General features: G+C 40.0%; 1 protein-coding gene across 1 annotated transcript in view; it reads left to right on the top strand.

Annotated features, from left to right (window-relative positions):
- The first annotated feature begins 652 nt into the window (after nucleotides 1-652).
- ADAMTS18 (ADAM metallopeptidase with thrombospondin type 1 motif 18) overlaps nucleotides 653-25,499 on the top strand; it is a 72,307-nt gene continuing 47,460 nt past the window's right edge. The window contains exons 1-3 of the mRNA XM_010202067.2: nucleotides 653-754; nucleotides 908-986; nucleotides 2,840-3,156. Coding sequence (XP_010200369.2) covers nucleotides 653-754; nucleotides 908-986; nucleotides 2,840-3,156 — 498 coding nt within the window. The remainder of the gene's footprint in view (nucleotides 755-907; nucleotides 987-2,839; nucleotides 3,157-25,499) is intronic.

Here is a 25,499-nt window from a genome sequence, read left to right as displayed (position 1 = left end):
CATGAAGCTAGCTTTAAAAAGAATAGAAAATAACTGCACATTCTCTCCAAGTGAATGGTGCTTTGGAAGCCGGAGGGCCGATACAGGACTCTGCTCCTACCAGCATCATCACAAAACCTCTGCTCCTTTTGGTTAGTCCCTGTGGGTCGCCCCCCCAGCCCTAGCGAAGGACCCCCGCTGCCTTTGCAGCTCGCCACAGGTGTGCCAGCACCGGCGCTGCGCCGGCTCAGCCCGCCCGCCCCTCCTGAGGTCTGAGGGGGGCCGCAAGCCTCCCCCTTCACTTTCCCAGGTGCCTCCCCGCCCGGCCCGGCCCGGCCCCGCCGCCTCTCCATTGGTCCCGCCCGCCCCGCTCCGCTCCGCTCCGCTCCGCGGCGCCCCCCGGGCGGCGGCCGCGCCGAGACGCGGCGCCGGAGGCAGCGCTGCCCCGCGGCGGCGGCGGCGGCGTTGGCGGCTTAAAGAGCGCGCGCCGGCGGCGAGGGCGCGCTCACCTGAGCGCCGCTCCATGGGCTCCGCCGCCGCGCGGGGCGGGGGCGCGGGGCGCGCGGGCCGGCGTGGCCGCGGCGGGGCCGGGCCCAGGTGACCATGCGGGCGACCGGGGCTCGCCCGCCGCACGTTTCGGGGAGCAGGTAGCACGCCAGGTGCGCGGCGGAACATGGACTGTCTCCTGCTGGTCGTCTGGACTTTGCCTGTTGCGATTCTCCGCGGCAGCTCCATGCAATTCCCGACTCTCCCGTGGCTTGGAAGCACTGTAAAGGCAGGTCGAGGACTTCTCTTGCAGTCGCCTAGTGTGCTTTCGTACCAGGTTACTGCACAGTTTCTGGTGCCTTGTCTCTCTGCCTTCCCTTGTCAAGTGAATCTCGCCCAATACTCCTTTTCTCTCTCTCTTTTATTTTTTTCTCTCTTGCAGACCCTGCAGCTGTGCTGCCTCTGTTGCATGTCTCATGCAGCAACTTTAACCAGTGACAGCATCAATGAATTGAACCATGGTTTGTATAGTTCTTTCTGTCTGTGTATATGAACATTTGCATGAATGCTTTTTTTTCTTTCCGGTGGACTGAGCATTTAAAGGGATGAAGCCCCAGTGTTCGGGGAAGATAAAGTGCGAGGAAGCACATTGGCTGCTGTAAAACAGCTAACCGTGGGCAGAGGTTAGCATCGTAAGCCCTGTGTGCAAAAGCTAAAAGGAACAATATGCAACAGCAAAGCAAATGAATGAGGTGATAAAGTGCATCCACGTTTACGTGTGCGATTAGAAAGATGAGTGTATATGTAGCCACAACAACAAAACCTCGTGTGTGTTACTGCAAGCAATGAGACAAAAGTAATGAAAAGATTTGGGTGGGAGAACGGAAGAAGCCATGCGATGCAGGCTGAGGGAAAACAAACCTGGAGAGAAAGGACTTGTGTGAGTGAGAGCTCAGAGCTGTTTGTTCCCGGGTTAGAGAGGCTAACACTTAGATGCTGATGACTTTGGGAAGTTTGAAGTGCAGAATATGCTTTTTATTGGGTGTGAGGGGAAACAAAATTCAGTAGAGAGCCTCACCGGGGTGCAGAATGGAAAGCCCTCTTGCACCCTGCCGTCAGCTCACTAGGGGATTCCCTCTCTCCAGCAGCTGCTTGCAGCTTTTGGCCACCAGCCTGCTTGGCGTCCTCAGCTTCTGCCGTTAATTAACACCACTTGAGGAAAGCGAAAGTTCTTGATGTATTGTCTTCACTGTCTAAGGAAAAACAACCTATCACCGGTTATGTTTCCAGCTTAGTGTGTGCCCAATAAAGTCTATTCAAGCAAAGAGATTGATAGTTCCTGCAACATCTGTTACAACACAAGAAGGATGGGAGTTTTCTTCTTCAACGATGTTAATTTAGGAAGAGAAATTAATTGTTTTACTGTTAAATGTATGGGCATCTTTAAGTATTCCAAGAAATACAGCTCAAAAAAAAAAAAAAAAGAAATGAAGTGGGAAGCAGTTTATTCAGCACAATTACTTGGATAACCAGAAATAAGTGTAAAGATCCTAATTCAGCAAATGGCTAAAATTCACACAGGGCTTCCAGGACATAGGTAATTCCTGTGGGGCTGGATCAAGGCAAGTTAGGCACCTGCTTATTCAGCTAGCTGAATCGTGGCCTTTGGTTTTTCCTTTCTGATGTGATTGTGAGTAGATCTTAGTCTTCTCCTCACAAATAGTTTTGCAATTTTTCACATATTTTATCTGAAGCAGTAAACTTCTTTGACATGCAATTAGCAATGGTTGACTAAAGGTTATTAGGTAGGATGTAATCTCTTTCTGTTGAAGGTCAGTTACAATTTGAAACCCAGTCTAATCAAGTCACTACAAAAAGATGAGGTCTTACTCAGCTAAGGCATTAATAAATTAATCCTTTAATCCATTTGAACAAGTGGTACAGTTCTACAAAGTCTCAGTCATGGTTACCCCTACAGTGATATAATATTTGCTGCATTCTTAAGGAAGGAAAAAAAATCTCTCAAACCAGAGCAGCCTTGACAGCAATTAATACAGGGGGAAGGGAAAATCTACAGATCTGCTGGTGATGACAAATGTCTTCAGAAGAGTGATTGTGGGAATGTTCACAGCTATGCTACTTAGTCTGTACCTCTCAGTGGGGCAGAAAGGAAACAAACAGTTTGAGAGCCTGTGTGACTTACAGGGGTGAATTATGCAGTCAAGACTACACATAGCCTGCAGAGCTTTCAGGCTGTTCCCTGAGTGAGGGAAAGCTTCGTGCCATAGTGAAAGCCTGATGCTTTCAATGTTAGAATGCTGCTTACCTTATTTGTTGGATACAAAAGCTGATGGCTAACTTTTTATCATTACAGATTATGTGTTTGTGACACCTGTCAAAGTGGATTCCAGTGGATCGTACATTTCACATGATGTTTTGCACAGTACTAGGAGAAAGAGATCAACTCACAGTTCAAAGAGTTCTTTGCACTACAAATTTTCAGCATTTGGACAGGAACTTCACTTAGAACTTAAACCTTCGACCATCTTAAGCAACAGTTTTATTGTCCAGGTACTCGGGAAAGATGGAGTCTCAAATTCTCAGGAACATGAAATTGAGCAGTGTTTCTACCAGGGATTTATAAGGAACGATAGCACCTCTTCAGTAGCAATATCTACATGTGTAGGCTTGGTAAGTGTTTATTTAAAACAAACCAGAATTAAAAGTATGATCACAGTGGAATAGGAGTAGAAGGTATATCATTCATATAATATTCAGGATTCCATATGCCACGTGGTGATTTTCCTAATGCCACCAGTTGCTGTTGCATTTAACAGAGAGGTTTAGTTATAGCTAATGAACTCATCACACCCTTTGTATTTTTTTATCACATCCTTTCAGGGAAAAAAAAAGAACCAAACCACTGAAGACTGTCTGGTAATCCTAGTAATTATCCCACAGCATTTTTCATTTATGTTTTGTGGTAGTCTATATGTTTTTGTCTGTTCTTAAGTGAATGCTCTTCCTGTCTCTGTGAGCTACTATGAATAAAGAAAAAAACCTCAATACATAACCTTGTGAGAAAAAACCAATATTATACCTAGGTTTGTCAGCTGCTGTAAGGAAGGGTGAATTTCCTAGCTCAGCAGGAGTTATAAACTAATTCCCCTGTTTCCTTTGACAATTACAGCCTTATTTGGGTTTGTAAGTCATGATTAGTTAATCTGCTATGAATGTGTTAAATATTCTCATTGCAGAGTTGCCATTTATGGCTGTCATCCAAGTTCCTGAAAAGTTATTACTCACAAATGATTTTTTCAAAATATGTTTGACAGTGCTCATTGCCTGCAGAGAGATCTTTACTGATGTAATTCAGAAGAGTCATCTACAGAGTTAATGGTTATTGATGGTTTTTAGGTTTTAACCTTGCATTTGCAAAGCAGTGTCCTGTGGATGTAGATTAAATCGGTGACATTTGTTAGGTATATGAAGCTGTCTGTATGCTTTGTGGTTGACTGCAGTCCAGAGGAGGATATGTTGGGTCACCCTTTAGAAATCTGTTTTGCAAAGGTACTTGTCTGTAAGGGCTATTGAGCTGTGTGAGGGGACCAAAAAAGGAGCACTTGAGACACCCAGTGTTTCCTTTGAAATAGTAATCAGTGACTTGAGAAGGGGGTGGCTCATTAGGAAGAGCTGTTGAATACTGATAACTGGTTGAAGTAGTCTGGATTGTATTTTGAATGCTCTGCTTTTTTTTTTTCCTCAACAAGTTAGAGGAGTAAGTATTTTATGGTTCATTTGAACAGTTGCAAACCTGACTTTGGAGCAGGTGCCAGGAACAGGAATGACGCTTTTTGTTTGGTATTCTCTGTTGGTTTCTGGTTTGATTTCTTAGGTTGTGTTTTTAGTACTGAATTGTTGGTACTGGATGTTCTTAGTTGTTTCTGTGGAGGCTTCATCTTCACAACTGCTAGCTTTCACCATATTTAGAAAAAAAACATCTCTTTTCACTTGGTGAAGTGTTTGTCATTTCTTCTCTTAGAAGTGCTTTACCTGCACACAACAATTACACTTTGGGTGATCTCCCCTGTTTGGTCACATTTTGTTTTTTATCATGGTTCATGAGCTAAGTGAAGCTGGGCTTGTCAAGTCCTGTCTGGAGAAGGAAGGTTCAAGTCTGCCTCGGGTCACAGAGGAATAGAACGTGGTGATCTTAACTGAGACTGAAATGGATCTTTTACCACTGTCTCGACACAGAGATTGTTATGACTGGTAAGCTTCAGTTAGAAAAGATCCAGAAACTGATCAAAAGAGAATAAATATTATGACATTAACAAATTTATTATGGCATCACCTTTTCCAGTACCTAGATTATCACCAATTAGAATCTGTCTCTCTCTCTCTTTAATCAGTTCCAAAGTTCAATAGATCTCACCTCAAATTGTTATTTTAAACTGGTAAATGAAGTAACCCTTTATTTACAATGATCTCCTGCAGAGTAAGTATAGCAAATAAAGTTTAATTGTTCCATTCTCCCAATCCATTTATTAATTGCAGCATACCTCATGATTCCCAGGCAAATTATCAACAGGATTCCCAGTCTTTCAGTTTGCAAGTCTGCCTTCTTCAAAATGTGTCGTCATCTCTCTGTAATGACAACCACGTCATTTTTTTACTGTGATCCAAATTCGGTAATCATATGTTAAGCCTGGACGCTGTGCTCTGATCAAGAGAACCTTGTGAATAGCTTCTATATCCTCTTTGCACCAACTACTTTTGTCACTTGGTTGCCCTTCTTTCCTATTTGCTTTGTTCACCGCAATTAAACTGAAAGTGGTGTTTCTTCTATATGGTTGGTAGCACTAATCTTTCTATTGTTCCTTTCATTAGCAATAGCTTCTCTACAATAAAACTGCAGTGACCCATTCTTTCAAGCCTGGAACACCACAATGTGATTTGGAAGCAATTGCATTTCAATAGACTACAGGGACTCTTTGATCTAATTTTTTGGATGACCTAGAGTATTCAGTCATTCAGCTGTCTGTTATCTGCCATTGCCTGTAGTGTAGACTTTTGAGAGTCTATCTGAAATGTTGTTTGTTAGGCAGGATGACCTTAACGTTGGAAAGGAGCAAGAATTTGTTGCTTTGGTATAGATCTGGTAAGAGACCTGTGTGTATTAGTCATGTTTTAGTAGCTTAGTTAACAGTAAGGCCCCACATTTTTATACTGATTTGTTATTTTGAGACCAAATGTTTCCATCAGTCAACACAGTTTTTCTCTATGTGTCAGAAGGCAAAACTGGATTGATGCTCCTTATCTGAATAAGTACTTCAATGCAGTAAGTTAGCATTTTAATAGAATGTGTACAGTTTTACTATGAGTACTGTCTCTTGCCTTTTCTTCATCAAAGTGTTTAGGTACTCTTATTTTCAACAGGAAACTTGCTTCATTTTTTCTGAAGGAGATGGTGCTGGCCACTGTTACAATAAGAACTTGTTTTTAGGACTTAATCAGTGTGGCCTCATTCCTCTTGCTCCCTTGCCAGTTGTCATCCACATGTACTATCTCATCTGCATTTATAAACATCTATTGTAGGCTCACCATCTTTAACTCAACTTTCATGATGACTTTGTCTCTAGAAGCCTTGCTACTGTCTTCCTATGTATAAACTGTGTGTTGTTTGCCTCTCCTTATGTGCTAGTTTTTTGTCACCTCTTTGTCTCTTTATGTTAGGTCTATGTATACATAATGTCTTGTATAAAGTGAGTTGTTTGCAGTCACACAGTAAATCAAGGCAGAATACAAGAGAACCTCAGAGTTGTCAATAGTTGTGTTCTAGAGACATTCTTAAAAGTAATTTGTAACTATGCATTTAAAAGCAGAAGCCTCATTTCCCTTGTGAAGAACAAACAAGTTTACACTGTAGTCCAATACACAGCATAGAAAATAGTGAACATAATAAAAAGTAGTTTACAGTATGCATTTGTGAGGATATTGCTGCTGTTTGGTGCTGGAGACAGGTGAGAGTATACAGCAAGTACAAAAGGTGTGCCCAGAGGAAAGAAACATGCCAAACAACTAAAGGAACTCCACTCCCATTACACAACAGAGGAATCGTGTGTGTATTTTGGGTCTGGTTAAAAAACAGTTGAGTGGAACAGTTTAGGCCCTTTAAAAATGTATGATACGTGGTTTTGTTGTTCGGGCCAAATTCAGCCTTAAACAAATGCAGAGGCATAGAGGCCTGAGAGGCTGCACCTGCTTAGAGGTAAATGTGGGCCATTCTCTCCCTTGTATTTATGTACCTCAATTAGAAGAGTGGAGTCAGCTTCACGCACTGGCTGGTGGTAAGATGTGATTGAATCTTTCATTATAAGGGGCCTCTTTCTCTTGTCTCAAGTTCTGTTATGTTTGTTAGTGTCTAGTCAAGGGAAGAGAAAGAGGAGGGAAGGATGAATCATGTTACACTCACTGAGCTGTCAGAGGAGTCTGTGACTGGAGAAAGGGTTAGATGTAGCACTGAGAGATAAACAGGAGATGTATTAATTCAATGGAAGTTGTGTGTGCATGTCTGAGGGCAGGACTTTGCTCAAAGTATCAAAGAAGCCACAAAATTAAAGCTTCTTAGCACAGTCTGGCCACCTAAGAGGCAGGCAGGCAAGGCAACTTATGTACCCATTCTTTGTAGTCATTTAATTACACCCTGTATTAGCATTATTTAAGTTCATGCTAACAACAGCCTCTTATTCCTAGAGCTCACACTGTAAGTCCAATTAAATATGTTGAGACAAATCCCAAGGTTCTTATGCAGACAAACTCCCATCAAAATCAGTGAGCCAGACTGCTGGTAAAAGTACAAAATAATTGCAATTTGCTATGAAGTCTCTTTAGAAACCTACAGCTGTAAAAAATAGGACAAAATTTGTCCCAGTGGGACCTTGAAGAGAAATTAAGTACAAAGCTGGTGGTTTGACTTATTTTTGAAACTATTTTTAGTCCATCCACAAGCCAATATCCAAACCCTCCATTTTTTTGCCATTATACCAGTACAACATGAATAGAGTTTGGCATGTAGGGTCTTTGACTGTCTATATATTTACATGCTATTACATCTCCATAATTTATAATATACAAACTGTTTAACTGGATAATAATTTTGTCTGCTGTTTTGATGAACATTTTGCCATTATTCACTCCATAGTATGGTAAAGATGATAATAAGAAAAATAAGGTGACAGTGGGAAAAAGGCAAATTCTTGAAGATATTTTAAATAATACTAGACAAATGCAAGACACGAGTTGAGTTCTGGTCGCAGCATTGAATTGACTACTGATGGGGAATGAATTGTGTGATTAGATTATTGATTGCCCTTCTCCATATCTGTCTGATAAGCTTTCCATTTAACTCTGACTTGAGCTCTGCAAGACAAAGACAGTGTTATCTCAGGCATTTTGACCTTACTGATTCCTGATGGGCAAGAAGTGGAATTAAAGAGGATTAATGATGGAGAAATAATCTGCTTCTGCTGGACAGGAGAGGTAAAAGAGGTTGCGTTTCTCCCAGGTTTTATTTTAAACAACCTGGAAACCCAGAAGATACATAAAGGAAATACTGTGTCACTGAGAGCACTTGGGCTTATCAGCCTGAGCAGAGTGGGCAGTGGATGTGAACAGCTCACAAAACTGCCCACAGGAACCAGTCCCCTCTGTCATTTTTGCCTACTCTGTTATTGCTCAGCTGACAGTAAGAGTGTGGAAATTGTTCTTCGGTGTGTTTAAGACCAAACTTGAGGCTGCTGTGAGCACCACTGCTCACACCCTTAAAGCTGTTCCAGAAACAGGGAGCCATCCCTTTCTACAGAGATAGGCAGTTCATCCTGGCCTTCCTTGTTGAACACCAGTCTTATCATAACTTCTAAAAGAATTAGGAGACTCTATCTGTACTTGAAATGTCAGCATTTTTCTTGCTGTAGCAAAGTCTTCCCAGAAAGCTTAGTTCCCACACTTTCCTTAGCCCGTTAGAGCGAAGCCTATAGTCAGATGCCCTCACAGGGGTCAGGAGAGGATGACCTGTCTGCACAGACTTGACCTCTTCATAACAGGATGTCTTTGATGTAAATGAGGATTTTTATTTTAAGCGCCACTATTTTCATTTGGGCCGCAGCATCTCTGCTGCCAGGATGCAGTGTATTCTCTTCTGCACAGCTGCAAACTGCTGAACAGATAACTCTCTTTTTAGAAGCAGTGTCTAATAACTAATAGTACCTTCCAGTCACTAATAATTAACTTAAGGTTTTATTTCTGTCTTTTACTCCTTCTTCCTCTGCTTTAGAAGTGTTTGAGGAAGACACCAAGTTTGCAGTGTAAAGGCTTTTGCTTACCCAAAACACAGTGACAGTTTGTGAAACTGTAGTTCAAGTCCGACTCAGGCAGCCCACTCTAAAGCTCTGTAGCTGACACAGCAGTAGAGTGGAAAGCACAGGAGTATCTTGGTTGTGCACTGGCTCTGCTGCCTAGTCTGTTTAATTTGGGCAAACAGTGGTATCAAAACTGTTCTTACACTTTTTTATTTTCCCCTCAAGATTACTGCTTCCTTAGCCTCTGTGATTTGCACACTTGTTGGGAACTTAACTTTGATTCAATGTAGGCTGCCCAGTCACGGCTAGTCTGCATGGTCACTAGGAGTTTGTTACCAGCTCTCTAAGTCCCTCAGTCATTTTGCCACCTGCAGTTTTTGTTTGTCACAGTTATGTTTAAGACTACAAGATATTTAAGATAATGTTTTCCAATTTGCAACTTTTCAGAGAAGAGTTTGTGTTTCTGATGCAGAACGTGTCCTGTATTCTTTGAAAGAAATGGTGGACTGATCACTGGACCTGCTGTCCAGTACTGCAAGCAGCGAGAGGAGGATGGAGGTCTAAAGTCTGTTTTCAGTCTCTATAATTTTGAAATTTGTAGTCTATAGATGGGGATGAGATAAAAGCTGGAGCCAAGCTGGCATCCAGAACTGTGATGCCACTAACATATCTGTCTTTTAAGACAATTTCAGAGCTATTTGCATCTGATTTCATTCTCTCCCGAGGATGAGTCACGTTGTTGACTTACAGATAATTATCTCTGTCAAGTTTTTCTAGAAAATACCTGTTTTCTCTTTTTTTTTTTTGGAAGCTACAGTGTCCAGTGATAACCTGACAGCAGCCTCCTAAACTCAGCAGCATTTTTAGTCTTCAGAAGTATTCCCTCTGACTTGCCTCTAGAACCCATACAGAAGCTGTTAGATCTTTGTGCCTCACTTTCTAATGGTTTCTCTCAATGTGCTGGCAGGAGAGGGGTTAAACTTCGTTATCTCTGAATTGAGAGCTAGCAGAGGACCTGCAGTGAGTTTTATCAGCTGAAACTCAGACTTCAGTATCTTTTTTTTCTAAAAACCACTCATTTTGTGTTAGGAAGGCTCTGACTGGACCTTGTTGAATGGTATCTGAATTTAACCTTAATGGATAATTACATTACAAACAAGGTTTTCCTCTGTCTTTTTGATCATGTCACTGGGAGCAGAAATGTTGGTTCTTTCTTGCCTTTTCTTATCCTGTTTTAATCCCAATTCTGTTGCTTCAGGTCTACCATAAATTACAGTATGCTAAAGGAATTTCCTATTGATTTGCTCTGACATTGATTTGACCAGCTATGTGAATAGCTGATGGAAGCAGAACTTACCTTCAGTTCAGACAGTAGTGCATTGACTAAAGCTTCGAGGTAAACATTTACAGAAGAAACCTGAAATCATAATGCCTTGCAGCTCAGCACAATTTGCAAACATGTATTAATTAGTCTTCAGTACTGGCTTTACTATGTGTTAAAGGAGGACAGCATCCTGGCTCATAATAGGTTGACATCAGTAACCTTTTATTGTTTATCATGCTCGGAAGTCACTAAGAATGAGGGTGAAGAAATGTCAGATAATCAGGTCATATGCAAGGGAATGAGTCTTGATGGTTGAAGCTCAGTACCGTGGGAACCATTATTGTCCAGAGTAATTTCTGGAACAAGCAAGTTAATTTCTTTTTTACAATGTTGGTTCATAAGCTAGGGAAATCTGCAAACAAAAAAGTTGTACAGTCAGATGGAAATCCTTTTCTTGAATCTCATATGTGGCTGCCCAGCTAGTTGCTGCCAAAAAACAGTGAAAGAAAGTTTGATGGCAAAGATGGTCTTGAGGTTATTCTTACTGGAAAAACAAGGCCCAGCTCAAACCTGCTTAATAAAAGAGGAAGCTGGGGCAATAAAGTGATATTTACTTGCACAGACAATGGGGCGTTGCCTTTTCACTCTCCTGTAGCATTAGCATTTCTAGCTGCCCCACTATGTACACAGCACACTCACAGCTTTATTCTTTGAGGACTGGATTCTTGCTGTTCACAGTAGGATCACTTGAATGCTTGTGCCTGCCTGCCTAATATATGTTAATTGAAAGACTTTTGTATCTCAACATCTTTATTAATATTAATGGGATGGGATTTTTAATGGACCTATACAAACTATGCTTGACCTAGCTTGAGCCCTCACTTTTGTTTTTATACTCTGCAGCACAGTGTGGCTTCCACCTCATTTAAGAACGTAATATTATATTCTGTGGCAGAATACACAAACTAATGAAACATGGATTACTCTTCAGGTCTGCAGTTTGTTTGCCACGAGATATAGAATTTATATAACACCAGAATATAATTAGGGGTTTTGAATCATGAAATTAAAAACAGATTTGCTCTTTCTTCATGCAAATCATTGTACTTCAGCGAAGAGAGAGCATTTAAAAACATTTCTGTCTTGAGAAGGCTTGTCTTATACCACACACTCATTCTTTTTTTAGGAAGGAGTAACCAAAACAGTAGGTCTTAAAATTAGACTGGACTAAACCTTGAGAAATATTCAAAGTTAATATTGTAATTAGAGTATAAGCTGGTCATGGTAAGGGATAGGTAGAAATACTTAACGGGGTCAGCAAAAAAAGGTCAAACTTTTCTAAAACTGTGGCTACTCAGTTTCATTTCTTGTTAGCACAACTTTCTGTCAAGTGTTATTTCTTTTTTTTAAGTGCAAGTATATATTAAAGATTAAAATACCCATCTTGGGCTAGGGCTGAGGCGAAATTTTTGCAGTCCACTGTGGGTGATCACAGTATGGACAAGAAAAATGCTTCTGTCACTTTTGCACTTTTTTGCTACCTTTTCTGACAAAGGCTTACAGGCACGTTGTTTGCAATAGATGTCTGTAAAGTCACTGTAGAGACCAGCCTACCACAACAGGATCTCCAATCTCCAGGTTTTTTCTCTGATTACTGGCTTCTCTTCATGCTAGAAGCCATGATGAAGGCGATATTGATATTTTTTTTAACTCCTGACATCATATACTGATGATCAGATTGTTTTCCTGCCTCTAGCAGCAAAAGCTTGATCAGAAAAAAAGACAATTTCCAAACTGAGACACAAATGAGCAGCTGATGTGTACCCATTTTGGCAGAACAGTATCTTCCACTCTCATTGACAGATATTTGCTGGTTTATGGTCTTCATCTAAAGCTTACAGTGAGTAAAAAGTTCTATACTGGCTGCTGTGGATCAGAACCTGCCCTCAGTGGAGTTTTCTTCTCTTCCTCTCTATATGATGTTAGACCTTGAGTCAAGAGGAACATCATTTCTTTGAGAAACATTACTACAATTGCTGTTTGGTTGCAAAAAGACATTTTGCAAATGGGAAGTGCCACTGTCTCATCAAGTAAGTGAAGTATGTCCATTTCTACAAGATATGTTTTGAGATTTGACAGTAAATAATCCAAGGTGGTGCTGTATAATCAGATTTCACTTGCTTTTTCCATCAGCCTGAGTGACAGATGAAATACCAATGAAAGGACAATTTGGATGAGAAACCAGATCAGAAAGGGAGGCTTTCATAGACAGTTGAAGCTGGGAACAAAACCGTGCCAGACGTTAGTCTTGGCCTACGAATATTGCACTGGTTCTATTTACAAGTTTTCAGCTTCTGGGTTATAGTGTCATGAGAAGTTTATTTTTGTTGTAATTTTCCAAGCATTTCTTGAAAACTAGATTTCTGGTGCCCAGACTAATGGCACAACACTAAATTTGTTGGAAATAGCTTGAGGGAGTAGTATATTTTTGTTGTTGTTGTGGCTGTTCCCATGATTTATTTTATCTTTCTAAAGATTGAAGTTTAGGGAAGTCAGGAACAGGCTCTATTGTGAGAAACAAAGCAGAAGGAAATGTTATTTACCCAGAGTGCAGATCTGCCTTCTGCAAACTAGCATTTGCACATAGCAAAGGTCGCTTTTGCTCCTCATTGCTGCTTCTGTGTTAGGTTTAGCAGAAGATGTGGAGCATTTTCCCATGGGGCTGCATTTCCTGCTCACCCTAGTCTGCTATTAATGGTGCCCATGTGCTCCAAAATACCTCCATGGAGATGCCACATGCCCTCAATGACAGCTTAGTTTCCAGACCCAACATTTTTGCATTTCACTTGCCAATAAAAAGGAAGACATGTTTATATGTACACATATCTATACCAGTAGACTGAACTGCTGCAAATCCTTTCATCTTGATTTTACAAAGGACAGTGCAATTCAGTGTCCATTGTCTGTGAAACATGAACATATTTGTGTTTCTATAAAGTTGCACAAGGCAATATTCTCTCTAGCTCGTCTCTTCTGCAATTCGATAACTGTATTATGTGCTAGCAAAACAGTAACTATCATTTAAATCAACACCTTTGTGTTTCTTCCATGAGGAGCCTTAAATTTTAAAGAGAAGGTTGATGTTATTTGTCTCTCATTTTTGTAGTAACTGGATGGATATAGAGTTATTGCAAAAAATTATGATTACAAAAAAATGATGTAGGGGAGGAAGATCAATCTTCTATCTTATGACACCTATCATATGTTAATATATGTTAAAGGAATAAATCCCTGGAAGTCTGTACATTTTCTTATTAAATTCGTTTACTCTTGATAAAAAATCATTTATTTTGGATTGGTGAAATTTGTGAGAATTAATATAAATAATTTGAAAAACTAGGGATGTTCAGTGTCCTATTCTAGTCCTTTTGAGGGGTTCAGTGGAGGTGTGTAAGGAGAAGCCCTGCACAGAGGTGATTACATGTGGGATCTGGGGTTGAAACTATTCCAACAGGATAGGGAGTGTAGTTTAAACCCTGTCTTATCTTACCAGCATTCTTGTGCATGCCAGCTCTCCATGGCAAGGTGTTTGATTCATAGCAACTGATGAGCAGTTTAAAATTACAAAGCTTTCTATGTCCTTGTTCTTGACAGATAAAGAGGGTGGGCATTTCCTGATTATATGGTATACCTTCAAAATATTTAAGTTCCCTATGGTGCTATTTGTGACTAATTTACTTCCATAGCACATTAACACTGCTGATTTTATGCTGTGGGAGGAGTGTATAGTGTAACATGCTGTGAAGAGAGGAAATGTTTCACAACAAGAGGTCCTTCTGGCTTTTCCTCTGTTTATGTTACCACCTGGAAAGAAGAAAAGGTGGAGTGACTGATAATCCAGATGGTTTGAATGAACAGTCACATCTTTAGTCATGATGCTTTAAACTGGGCAAATTCACACTGAGAAGTGACAGGATTGCACTTCAGCTCCTGGAAGCACATATAATCACATGTAGGAAAATGTGTAGGCACAAATAGGGCTTGACTACCTTCATGCAGTAGTCTTTTGGCAGACAGTGCCCCTTTAGTGGCCACGGAGCAGCCAGGTTATTTGGAGAAAAATTGGGGATGCATTAATGTGAAGGACAAGGGCTTTAGGGGACAGAGCAGAGAGCACACTCAGGCCCTGGGACTAGGCACTACATATGAGGCTGAAGGGTCTGTAACTCGCACACTTCCCCAGTGTCCCAGAGCCTCGTGTAACCCTGACAGCACATTCCTCCTCTTGGAGCGTTTCTCTTAACCTGTGCTTAACCTGACCTTTGCTTAACCTACTGTTCAGTAGATTCATTGCAGAAAGAAAGTCAGGCTGCTTAGGAAATTTTGCCTTCTAAATCTTCTGCTGGTTTTTTTTTAACCATACTGTTATAACTTTGCAGCATGCTGAACTGTCAACAAATTCCATATAATTGTATCTCCCTTGACTCTACTGCCTTTTAAATTTAATAAGGAAGCCTATAGCGTTTAACATAATGGCAGCATCTTTGGCAATAGATTTCTAGACTTCTTGGACCAATTTAATATAAAGAATATCTTTTAGAGGAAAAAGTTGCTTTCTGGCCCAACCTTCCCTTTGTCACTTTTATCTTTCCGATTTCCTGAGATCTCAGAGATCATCACAGGGTCAATTAGATTGTTGGTGCTCCAGACTATATTTTGAGAACCTAACATGTAAGGTAACACAATGAACTGCATAAACACCTATGCAGAGATACTGTTGATACACTTGAAAGTCACAGCAAATGGTGCTTACTGGCACAAGAATCAAAGGTCTCTCTTTTTGAATTAGTTTCCATAGGACTCTGTAGAAATGGGACCGTTTATGTCCTCTCCTCAGCTGCTTCTTTGTCCTCTGTTCTCATTTCTGATTCTCAAAGGTGCATAATAAAAGTGATTTCTTCAATGAAAAGACATAAGTAAATGCTTCTACACCATCTTTAGGAAACTAGGCTCTGAGACCTGGGGTTGTTCAGCCTAGCAAAGAGAAGACTGAGCGGCGGATCTCATTAACACGAGTATTGGAAAAGTGCATGTCAAGAGGATGGGACATCACTTTATTCTGTTGTCTCAAATGACAGGACAAGGGACAATGGATGAAAGGTGGAACACAAAAGGTTCCACCTAAACATAAGGAAAAACTTCTTTACTGTAAGGATGACAGAGCACTGGCACAGGCTGCCCAGAGAGGATGTGAAGTCTCCTCTGGAGGTTTCCAAGACCTGTCTGTATGCATTCCTGAGTGACCTGATCTAGGTGGACCTGCTTTAGCAGGAGGTTGGACTAGATGATCTCTAGAGGTCCCTTCCAACCCCTACTATTCTGTGATCTTTCATATTTCTCTTAGACTCATCCCTACTAAATAGTCAAGTAATTCACAGCCTTATACTAAAGTCTGCTTAAGATAAAATCGATGTAAACTTTCATGACCAGTTTAGTTCTGCAGGCCTGTTCAGTAAGTACAAGTCAAACATGGATCTGAATATCTGCAAACTGTTGCATTAACACTCCAAATACTGGTTCAGACTTGCAGGTTGTACACTGACCCTGTCACTACACAGGACGTTAGGAGATGTAAATTGACGTATTGGGTTGAAAACTGATTTACCTTGGTTTACGTTGAAAATCTAGACCAATATTAAAGTAGACTGCCTTTTCCATTTTAAGACAGGGTATAATGTTTTATTTCTTACCAAACCAGGACCTCTTTCTGGCAGTTTTTGCCTGTCATCATGCTTATTTCTACTATGGAGATTTTTGTAATTAGTGAATCGTACTGAAAGTTATTTCTCATCCAACTGTCGATTGTAATAGTGTTGAAAACTTTTCTAGTCTGAGACGAATCCACTTGCTTTTAATTTCAGTCCAATTACACCAGCAGAGCAGTTATAGCATGCTCACCTCTGTGCATCATTCCCCTAAAATAGAAACACAGGGTAATTTGTGGGAGATGAGTGTGAAGGAGTCTGCACTATTATCAAGAAGGACAAGGATTAGTGGAATATATCTAAGCACTGCTGATTGGTAGCATTTGCTACAAGTAGGAAAACAAAGACTTTTTGGACCTGTGGTGTACTTAGAAATATAATATAGTGACGGCAGGTTTCATGGGTGTAAATGGTGCCTACAAATACGAGACTTTTTCTTAACATGGTATATAGATATAAGTTATGACATTTATCGTAACAAATAACTCACTTCTTATTCAACTGCCTGTAAACTAAGATCTGCATGCTAAGGATGTTTGTATGGTTTGTTGGGTGTCTAAATGTTACATGGAGTTGCCATTGTACAGGTTTCTTAGTGTTGTGGGAAAACTGAGGAAATGGCGAGGCCTTGTTTTAACTTGGTGTATCTTTGGGATGCTGCTGCCTTGTATTTCAGGCTTAATTGTCTGAATTGTATTCAAGGTTTTACTGATTTGCTGTTTCTTGGGGGGAAAAAAGTGATTCAGACACACTGAGGCTGCTGTCCTGTTTCAGAGGCAATTGCAGCCAAAAAAGAGAAGATGAAATGTATTGTTTGCTGCTTTTCATTTGACAGCAATGCTAAGTAATCACACTTGCTCTATAGGCATGTAAAAACTAGACAGCATTATGGCACGGGAATTCCTAGTTATGAGCAAACCTATTGACCTTCTCAGACTCCAGTGAACATGACTGTGTATTTCTGGATTGTCTTGTTCCTGTGAGTGGAGTCCCATGGCTGAAGGCTATCCAGTGAAGTTGCAAGGGACACATCATGGGCAGAGCTGTGTTTGAGGAATGTGTCTTTGAATAGGGCACTTGCCAGCATGGAGACCTGCTGGGTGGTACATAGTTAGCCATGCTGAGACCCGTGCAACTGGTCTGGTCACAGCTTAAGCTACTGAGTGACATCCTGAAGACTGAGGAGGCAGCTTATAGTGAGGAAGATGGAGGCATTTTAATGAAACAACCATCTTGGGGTCAAATATGAGCCTTCACATTTCTTTCTTGAGCATTTACTGGGTTGATTACAAAATCTTGCTTATAAAACTGAGAAATAAGGAGCAAAGAAGCTGAATTGCTGAAGTACTGTGAGTTTAATCCAGATAACCCAGGCGCCAGCCTGACATTCTCACTCTTGGGCCATCTTTGTGTCTTGTTTTCCATTCCCTTAATGGCCTGAGCTCCTCTGTTCCCCTCCCTTTCTCCTTCCCACATAGATATTTCAACATATGTATATGTCTGTGTATGTGGAATATCAGCAAAGCTGATACTTTGCTCCCTACAGAGTTCCTTGTGACCACTCTCTCATGTAACTAATCCATAGCAATGTATACTCCAACAAGGAAAATTAAAAGGTTGGGAACCACTGACCTAACTTCTTAGTAAGCAATACAGCTGGCAATCAGATGTAACCCGAGCTCCTCGTTACTGGAGCTGCTTGAGCTATTCATAGCAAAGTCAAATTGCTATGGGAATTGAGCTGGATTTATTTTGTTTGAATGCAAATTATCCCAGGTCAGACAGGCTCAGATCTTCTGCCCCCTCAAATTCATTTGCATCAGCTCTGCCAGGCTGAAGCTTTTATCTGGAGAATCCTTACTGAGGAAAAGTGGTTATGGGTAGTGAGCCACCACTGTGTAGAACATTTAATTTGGGGCTTTGATGCAGTCTAAGTCACTCAGAAGCTGAAACTACTGAACAGAGCGAAGGGTCTGCTGTCACCTAGCCCTGTGTGCTGTCCAAGCCTCTCTATTGACTGCAACTTCAACAGGGTATCTTGTAAGGGAGAGGGAGTCTTTCAGCCTTGTCTGCCATTCTCACTCATCACATGAAATGTTCTTCTGAAAGGTCTTCTGCCAAAGTCCCATCAGCACAGGAAAAGCTGTGTTTTTACTAAAATTTCCAAGTTTGATTATAGAACACATGATCATGAAGAGTGAGAAAACCTCTTAAAAACTCTGTTGAAAATAGTTGAAAAAAGAAAATGAAGCACCGCAGCCCTTTGGCATTATTGTTTAAATGTCATAATTTGTAGTGTTGTTTCCTGCAAAGCCTGATTCATGACTTTTAATGTTTGGAGTTGCCTATCTGATAGGGAGGAATGTTCCTGATCAAAAACACTCCATCAAGCATCTTTATGTGCTACATACCTATGGAAAAGAATTTCCAAGTACTGATTTTAGTTATCTATTACCAATTCCTTTTTTTTTTTGGCTGTTCATTTTCTGTGTCACTATGCCTTAATCTTATTGTTTTTGCCTTTATCACAACTACAGGAGTAGAAGATTCATTAAGAAGGCATGGATTTTCCCCAGAATGTTAGTACATCTGAATTCCATCCACATAAAATCAATTAGCTATACACAGAGGAGGAGAATCTTGCCAGAACATTTTCATTGCACCTAATCCTTTGAGCAACGTGAATAATTCATAGCAAACCATCCTTAGCATGAAATTTTGCCCTGTCCAAAGGTCTGTTAAAGATCTAGGTATCACATTTTGGAGATTTAAGGGGAACATAAGTGGTGCTTTTATTTTGGGCTGTATTTTGGGCTGCATTTTCTACACTTCAGAATTTCCAAAAGGTACATCTCCTGTCCCACTTGAGTAATTCTCTTAAACTGTGCACTGAGTTACATGGGATGCTAGAGTAGGAGACTAGCTAACATACCTTCTGAAGTCAGTTGTGCTGTTATTCTTGATGTATCACAAGTAACCAACTGTAAGAGAGCACGTGGCAACCAGTAGATTGCCTCTGTTTTAGGGAAAGTGAAGCATAAATGCATTCATAAAACAATCCTGCTGTTTCCTATTTGCTTTGTGATGGATTTCAGAGCTGTCAGAATGAATGAAATATCTAGATTATATCTTACAGTTGTATGGATTTGCTTAAACAGGCCATACCCAAATGCTTGTACACCTACCAAGCCTAAAATCGAGCTGTTGGGTTTAGCTAATTGCTTTCCAGAACTATTATAGCAAGCCAAAGAGCCATACGGATGGAATCATTAGTAGAGTGACCGTAACTGCAACTTGGTAAACCTTTGGCACTTAAATATTATTAGTGTATATTTAGTGTCATAGTGTTGTAGTTTACATTAAGAGGTTTTTTTTGTCTGTTCATTTATGGTGCTTGCGTCTGTTTTTTAAACAACAAAACAAAACATGAGGGAGCTCACACACTGACGAGTTAAGTATTCCATCTGTGGCAAAGCAATCCAATTTGTGTGTGTTCTACAATATCTCATTACTCTGCAATAAATACCAATTTAATACATTTAAATACCAATGTGACTGGTTCAATTACTTTAAGTGGAGGAACAAATAAGAGAATTTCCTTATTTGCTGTATGTTGACAGAAGGTTGCATAAAGATGTTTGAAACAAGTTCGGTCAACTGCAGAAATACAAAGGCGCTATTCAGAGATAACGCTGTCTTTGTTCATATAGGAATAATTAAAGACATGCAATTTTGTTACCTTGTTTTAATAATTGCTGAATGCTCTGCATAACACTTGTATTGAGCAACCAGACAGAGTAGTCTTTCATGACTAACTCACACTGGCAATTTAAACATCATGGTCTCCTTATGTCAGATCCTCAGATAATAAAACGCTATATATATTGTTTAGAACTCTGAACATTTTACATTTGTGAGAAATCTGTATTATGTTAGAAAACAGAATTAATTGAGTATTTTTATGAGTCACTTAGAATCTAAATAAAAATGTGATCTGCTGTACAATTCTCAAGTCAGAATAGGACACCAGTGATTCTAGTGCTTTTTTCACGATAAAAATATTTTAGTGTGTATAAAGGCCATTAACTTAACCTAAACATTTGCTGTGGTACAGAGCCAGATATTCCAATCTGGTGAAAATCAGTAAAGGTCTGCTGAGGTTATTCTCATCAGCCAAGGACCCCATCCAATAAAACATTACAACTGTACTTCTCTGACCCTGGGGTAGTCATCAGTAACTGCCTTTGTACAGACTTGGTACTCTTCTGAAGGATGGATGAATTTGTTTGGCAAACATAAAAGCTAGGGAAAAGTTTAGTTAACTTAAATTATCTTTTATTTAGTGTGTTTGTCTGCCTTTGTGCTCCCTGCTTTGGGATAGGATAAAAAATGAACATGCTCTGAGTTGGACTCGTGGGATTTCTGACTTCAATACTACATGTGTATTATTGGAAACCTCATGAGAGTCCATTCTCACAAGTTTCCCAGAACATTTTCTTTCCCAAATTGGCATAAACACACTCTGGAAATGTTTGCAGAGACAATGTGCAGCTCAAAGAGGGTTCCTGGGTGCTCAACATTCGTAAAAAATCAGTCATTTATTTGACAACCTGTGTATGGATTTAGGGACCAGAGTTTTCACTCTTTGTTGGCGAGTCATGGATTGTGTCCCTGTCATGGTGTCTTGGGAGCTTGTTTAATTTACCCAGTGCTTCTGTTACATGGTTGCATCTGTGTGAGGTGCTCTGGTAAGGATAGAAACAGCACTGAGGCAAAATGCACCTCAGCTGTGTTAGCTGCTGCTGTCCCCTTTGCAGTTACCACCCAGAAAATGGGGCTGTGCGTTGTAGCAGAAAGGGAATGAACTTCTTTAATTGCCGTGATTTACTGCCATTGGTTTGGCTGTTTGCTCATGATGCTTCCCGAGGGTAAAGATATCTTTCACCTCAGCAACGCTTTCTGCAGTTCAGCTCCCTCTTGCTGCTTTGTCAGATATGTTGCTTGTCATTTTTCCTACCTAATTTCACATCTTAATTTGCTCATTTTGATTATATTTTCCAGAGCATTGACATTTTGACCCCAACCTGAGAGGTGCTCAATAACCCATCTCTCAAAGAGTCAACTAGTGATATCAGGTATCTACAGTTCCAGGTCAGGCTGCACTCTACTGCTGGCTATAATTCTTGGAAGTAGTTTTGCTTATGACTGTACTAAGGTTATAGTCTTGCATATTTTTCAGACTACCAACTTAACCCACCCCAAGAGGTGAGCCTGCTTCATTACACATACTCTAAAGAAACAATAATTTATTTATACTGCTTACATGATGCAGGATTGCTTTTAACAGCCTTCTGCTAGTTATTGGTTGAATATCTTTGCTTTGGAGGAAAGAGGAACCCATAGATAAATGTTGATAAACTTGACAGGATTTTGTTCTTCCTGGGGTTCCTTGGCATGTGTGAGAAAACTGTCTTTAACCAATTTTCAAGGCTTGACCAAACCCCATTCTAAATAGCTGGCACTTTTCCTGCTGTCTTGACAGGATTTTGTATTAAGCTGCTGGTATATACTCTGTGGACTGGCATCTCCATATGGATTTCTTTGAGTATTCATTTGAAATGGATCTGAAATCACTGTTGCTGTTCTCAAAGCTGCTGGCCATGAACTAGGTGTTACAAAATACCATGTAGACACATATGCTGTGCTTGAGCTAATAACCCAGTGTCTTAGCAGCTATGTATACTTCTGGTTTGAGCTGGCTTGCCTCCAGCTGCCTTGGAGCATGTGCAGAATGAATGGAGGGCTGATTGCAGACATGAAGATCATTTCTATACTTTGTGAAGGGACTACCGTTATCTGTTTGTAAAACCTCAGGGAAGGGCATCATCTTCCCACAAGTCTATGGTGGAATCTGAGCAGAGGTGCAGGAGTTAAGGGGAGACTTCTCCATTCTTTTAGAACATGTATGTAAGTATTTGAAAATTGCCAATTCTAGAGGCCAGTCTGTGCTCAAAGGCAACTTCTGGCTGTTGTCAGGTAGCTGTAAATTATGTGAATAACTTCATGTTCTCTGGATCTCTGTTGTACTCCCTTTTGGCTTCTAAGATGCTCATTACTTCAGTGCGGGAAACAGCCTGGCAGACATACCAGCTGGCCTGTCAGGTGGGACATCTGAGCTAGGGGAGGCTCTCCAGCAAGGGACCTCTTTGGTGGCAGGGATAGGTCTTTTGTATTTCCTTTGTAATGCCAGAGACTTAGCAGAGCATCAGGGCAGAAAATAAGAGTTCACCTTTGATTAACTGTAGTTAAGGCCATTTCATGGGTTTTCATTGCAAAGTGAATGAGAAAAAAGTAAAATATGCTGTGACATGAAGTGGTCCCAACAATATTGTGATGGTGAATACTAGATGTTTAGACACCTTTGACCTCAGATAAATTTACAACACCAGCAACCATACTTCTTAGGTCATCTGTTCTCCTTATCCTTTATATTTCAAGGAAGTTCTTAATTTATATTTTTATTTGCTTTAAGTAGAACTAAAACCTGCACTTTATGTCTCTGTACTTTACGTGCTGTAACTCTTGTTAAGATGTGTTTGAATCAATGATTTGTTTTTTAGGAGCTGGACAGTTGGGAAATAACACAACAGAAGTCTTGGATCAATGTCCACTGGTCTGTGGAAAGGTTTATGACAATTTCAGCTGGCCTTTTGACAAGTCTTTTAAAACTTTGCATGAATATTTGGAACTATTTTAATGGGTGTGAAATGACATTTAACTCTTCCTTTAGAGAGATGTTTCATCTTGAGTACATGCACACCCTTCTAAGGATAGAGACTTTATTGATTTATTTGGCCACTGTTTTAGCTGCTCTCAGTTAAGACAGTATTTTTTAACACCTAATTTAAAGTGTGTGCTTGTAACACCGAATAAACAATTCTGGATATGACTACTATTCCTTAGACAGTATATGCAAACTTTTTAGCACTTTATTTAGTTGAGATACTCCTGTCTTTGTATAAACTGTAATTTAATTTTGTATCAGTATTAAGGTGTCATGTTTAGCAGAGACATTGCAGTTCACTTATGTTTTAATTCTCAGTTTCATTTCATTATGCCTCTTACCTCATAATTTGCATCTATTTTATGAAACTCCTGTAACCTTAATATGCATATGGCCAAGCTGTTGCCTTTAATTTAATTAGTGTGTCATGAAAATGCCTTATATGCATAGAACTCACAACCATGAGTCTCTTCTAGTTTAGAGCAAGTGTTCATCTACTGTCTCACAACTTAGCTTTGTTAAATTATAGGCAAGAAAAGTAAGTTCTGAAAATCCTTCACTCACTGTCACTGCTGTGCTTTTATGGAAGGTCTGTTGTTTAATGATGCTGAAACCTCAAAATGAATTAGGTTTACAGGCTGGTAAGCTGCCAAAAGCTTCACTCAGAGTCTAAGAACACAGAGGGAGACAAATGGGAGCAGACTTTGTGCTGTTCCAGTAAGAGGCCACTGAGACCTGTTAGAAACAGATATGTAAGTGTATGATTCTCCAGACTGTTCCATGTGGGTCTAAAATCAGTAGATTTACCGGTTTTTATAGCTAAGATGAACCTTCAGTGGTTTAGGAAATTCTCCTTATTTTTCAGTTTATAATCAAAATTCAATTAAAAAACCTCCTTTAAATAGATATTTTTTATTACCATTTCTCTTGTCTAAATTTCATTTTGAGATTCTCCCTCCTTTTGAAACACACCAAGAAGACAGAACAAGTGCCTTACCGTGGTGATAACACCCTGATATTGGGGAATTTCACGTGCATCTGAAAATTCCTTTAGCCCAGAGCTAAGCAAACATTTCATAACAAATAACAAGTGGGAGGAATGTTGCTTTCTCATCTCTTCTCAACTTTTCTGCAAACAAACTGCAAGTTCCTCTCATTTACTGATTCAGAATCATTTGCTAACGATACAGATCAGCAGAGGTCTCTCCATTTACTTTCCAATGGCATGGAATATCCCTCACAGAAGAACAGCAAATACATGTTGTGAGGGAAGAACAAGAGAATAGCAAAATCCAACTGAACAATCTCTTGGGTTTTCCTTCCCACTATATTCTCACAATTACTGCTATTATTAGTGATAGCCACAGTGGGAGAGAGAGGGAATAGAGAAGAGTCCCTGGTCTTTTTCATGCTGTGTTGTCTAGACTTGGTAAGAATGTTAGATTTTGTCATCCTGTTTCTTCTCATGGTGTTATAATTGCAGAGAATCTGAAAAATGGAGTTTTGACCTATTTGACCCTCTCCGTGTTGGGTCCCAAACCCATCAAAGTTGATGGAAAAATATCATTGAGTTCTGATTCAAGTGAAATCACTTAAAGCTATGCTGGCAAAAGGAAACCTAATGCATAAATTTCTGTGACAGTTTTGACAGTATTTGTTAATCTACTGAAGTATTTGAGCTGGATAAACATATTGCATCTAACTTACAATTAGGGAGATGTTTCATGTATTTGTAGAAAAAATTTTTCCAAGAACTCTGTTTTGTTTGACACTTATTGTGCTCAGGAGTACAGAGTAACCAAAATCTGTCCTTCAAGAAACTGGAATTCCTTGCCACTGTAAAGCTAGAAAAGGTGATTCTGGGCTGATATTCTGCCTCTGTGCTCTGGCTTTTCCAGCTGGCATATTTTCCAACAAACATGACCATAGCCATAGGCTGCTTTGCTTTACCTAAGGCTAATATTCAAGAATCTGCAAGAAAAGTATCTGGCAGCTATTGCCCAACTGCCCCCTTTGCAGTGATCCAGAGGATTGTGTCTCTGTCAGAAGATATGTCAGCATTCTCAGCATGACTTTGGGATTACCAAGGAGCTTATTTTAATATGAACCCTTGAAACTGTTCCGTACCTGGAAGAAATGGAAAATGGTCTGTGATTGAATGAGTGTCCAGACTGCTCTGTGGTACTTCTCCTTTCTTCTTGACAGCTTCACAAAACTAGTTGTTATCAAAAAGAAGGTATCTGTCATTCACACAACATTTTTTTCAATTTAGAGGATGTGTCTGATGTAAAACCCAAAGGAACAAAGTCTTATTGGAGATTTAGGATCATTTCTGCTAGATAAAAAGTGAATACATCTGTAAGGCACTCAGTCAGCTGTAGCCTGTTCAAATATACATGCAATGCAGGGCCCAGAATTCAGTTAGCTTTTTTGTCCCCTCCCAGAATTCTCAATGCACCCTTATAATGTTAAATATAGAAATTACATTTGAGGCTGAGGCTTGGTGTACATCAGAGATAGTTTCTTACAGGAAAATGTAGAAAACCCTTTGTTCCATATGGTTTAAATCATTTACAAAATGAATCCTACAGGAATAATTTCAGATGTGGAAATCTTTAAAATGGGGAAATAAAAACCAGATTTGCTACATTTCTGTTTTCCAGATTAAAACAAAAAAATCATTTAGCAGTGCCCAATTATCAGTGCACCCTAGTAGATAAAGATTGCCTCTCAGAACTACTTCTAAATTGTACGATGACACACATCATAAGGATTAAAATATTAGTGTTCTCCCCTATAGG

The sequence above is a fragment of the Colius striatus genome, chromosome 14, assembly GCF_028858725.1.
Source record: "Colius striatus isolate bColStr4 chromosome 14, bColStr4.1.hap1, whole genome shotgun sequence".
Classification (NCBI taxonomy): Eukaryota; Metazoa; Chordata; class Aves; order Coliiformes; family Coliidae; genus Colius; species Colius striatus.
The sequence above is the reverse complement of the archived record's forward strand: the minus strand, read 5'-3'. Positions and strand labels throughout refer to the sequence as shown.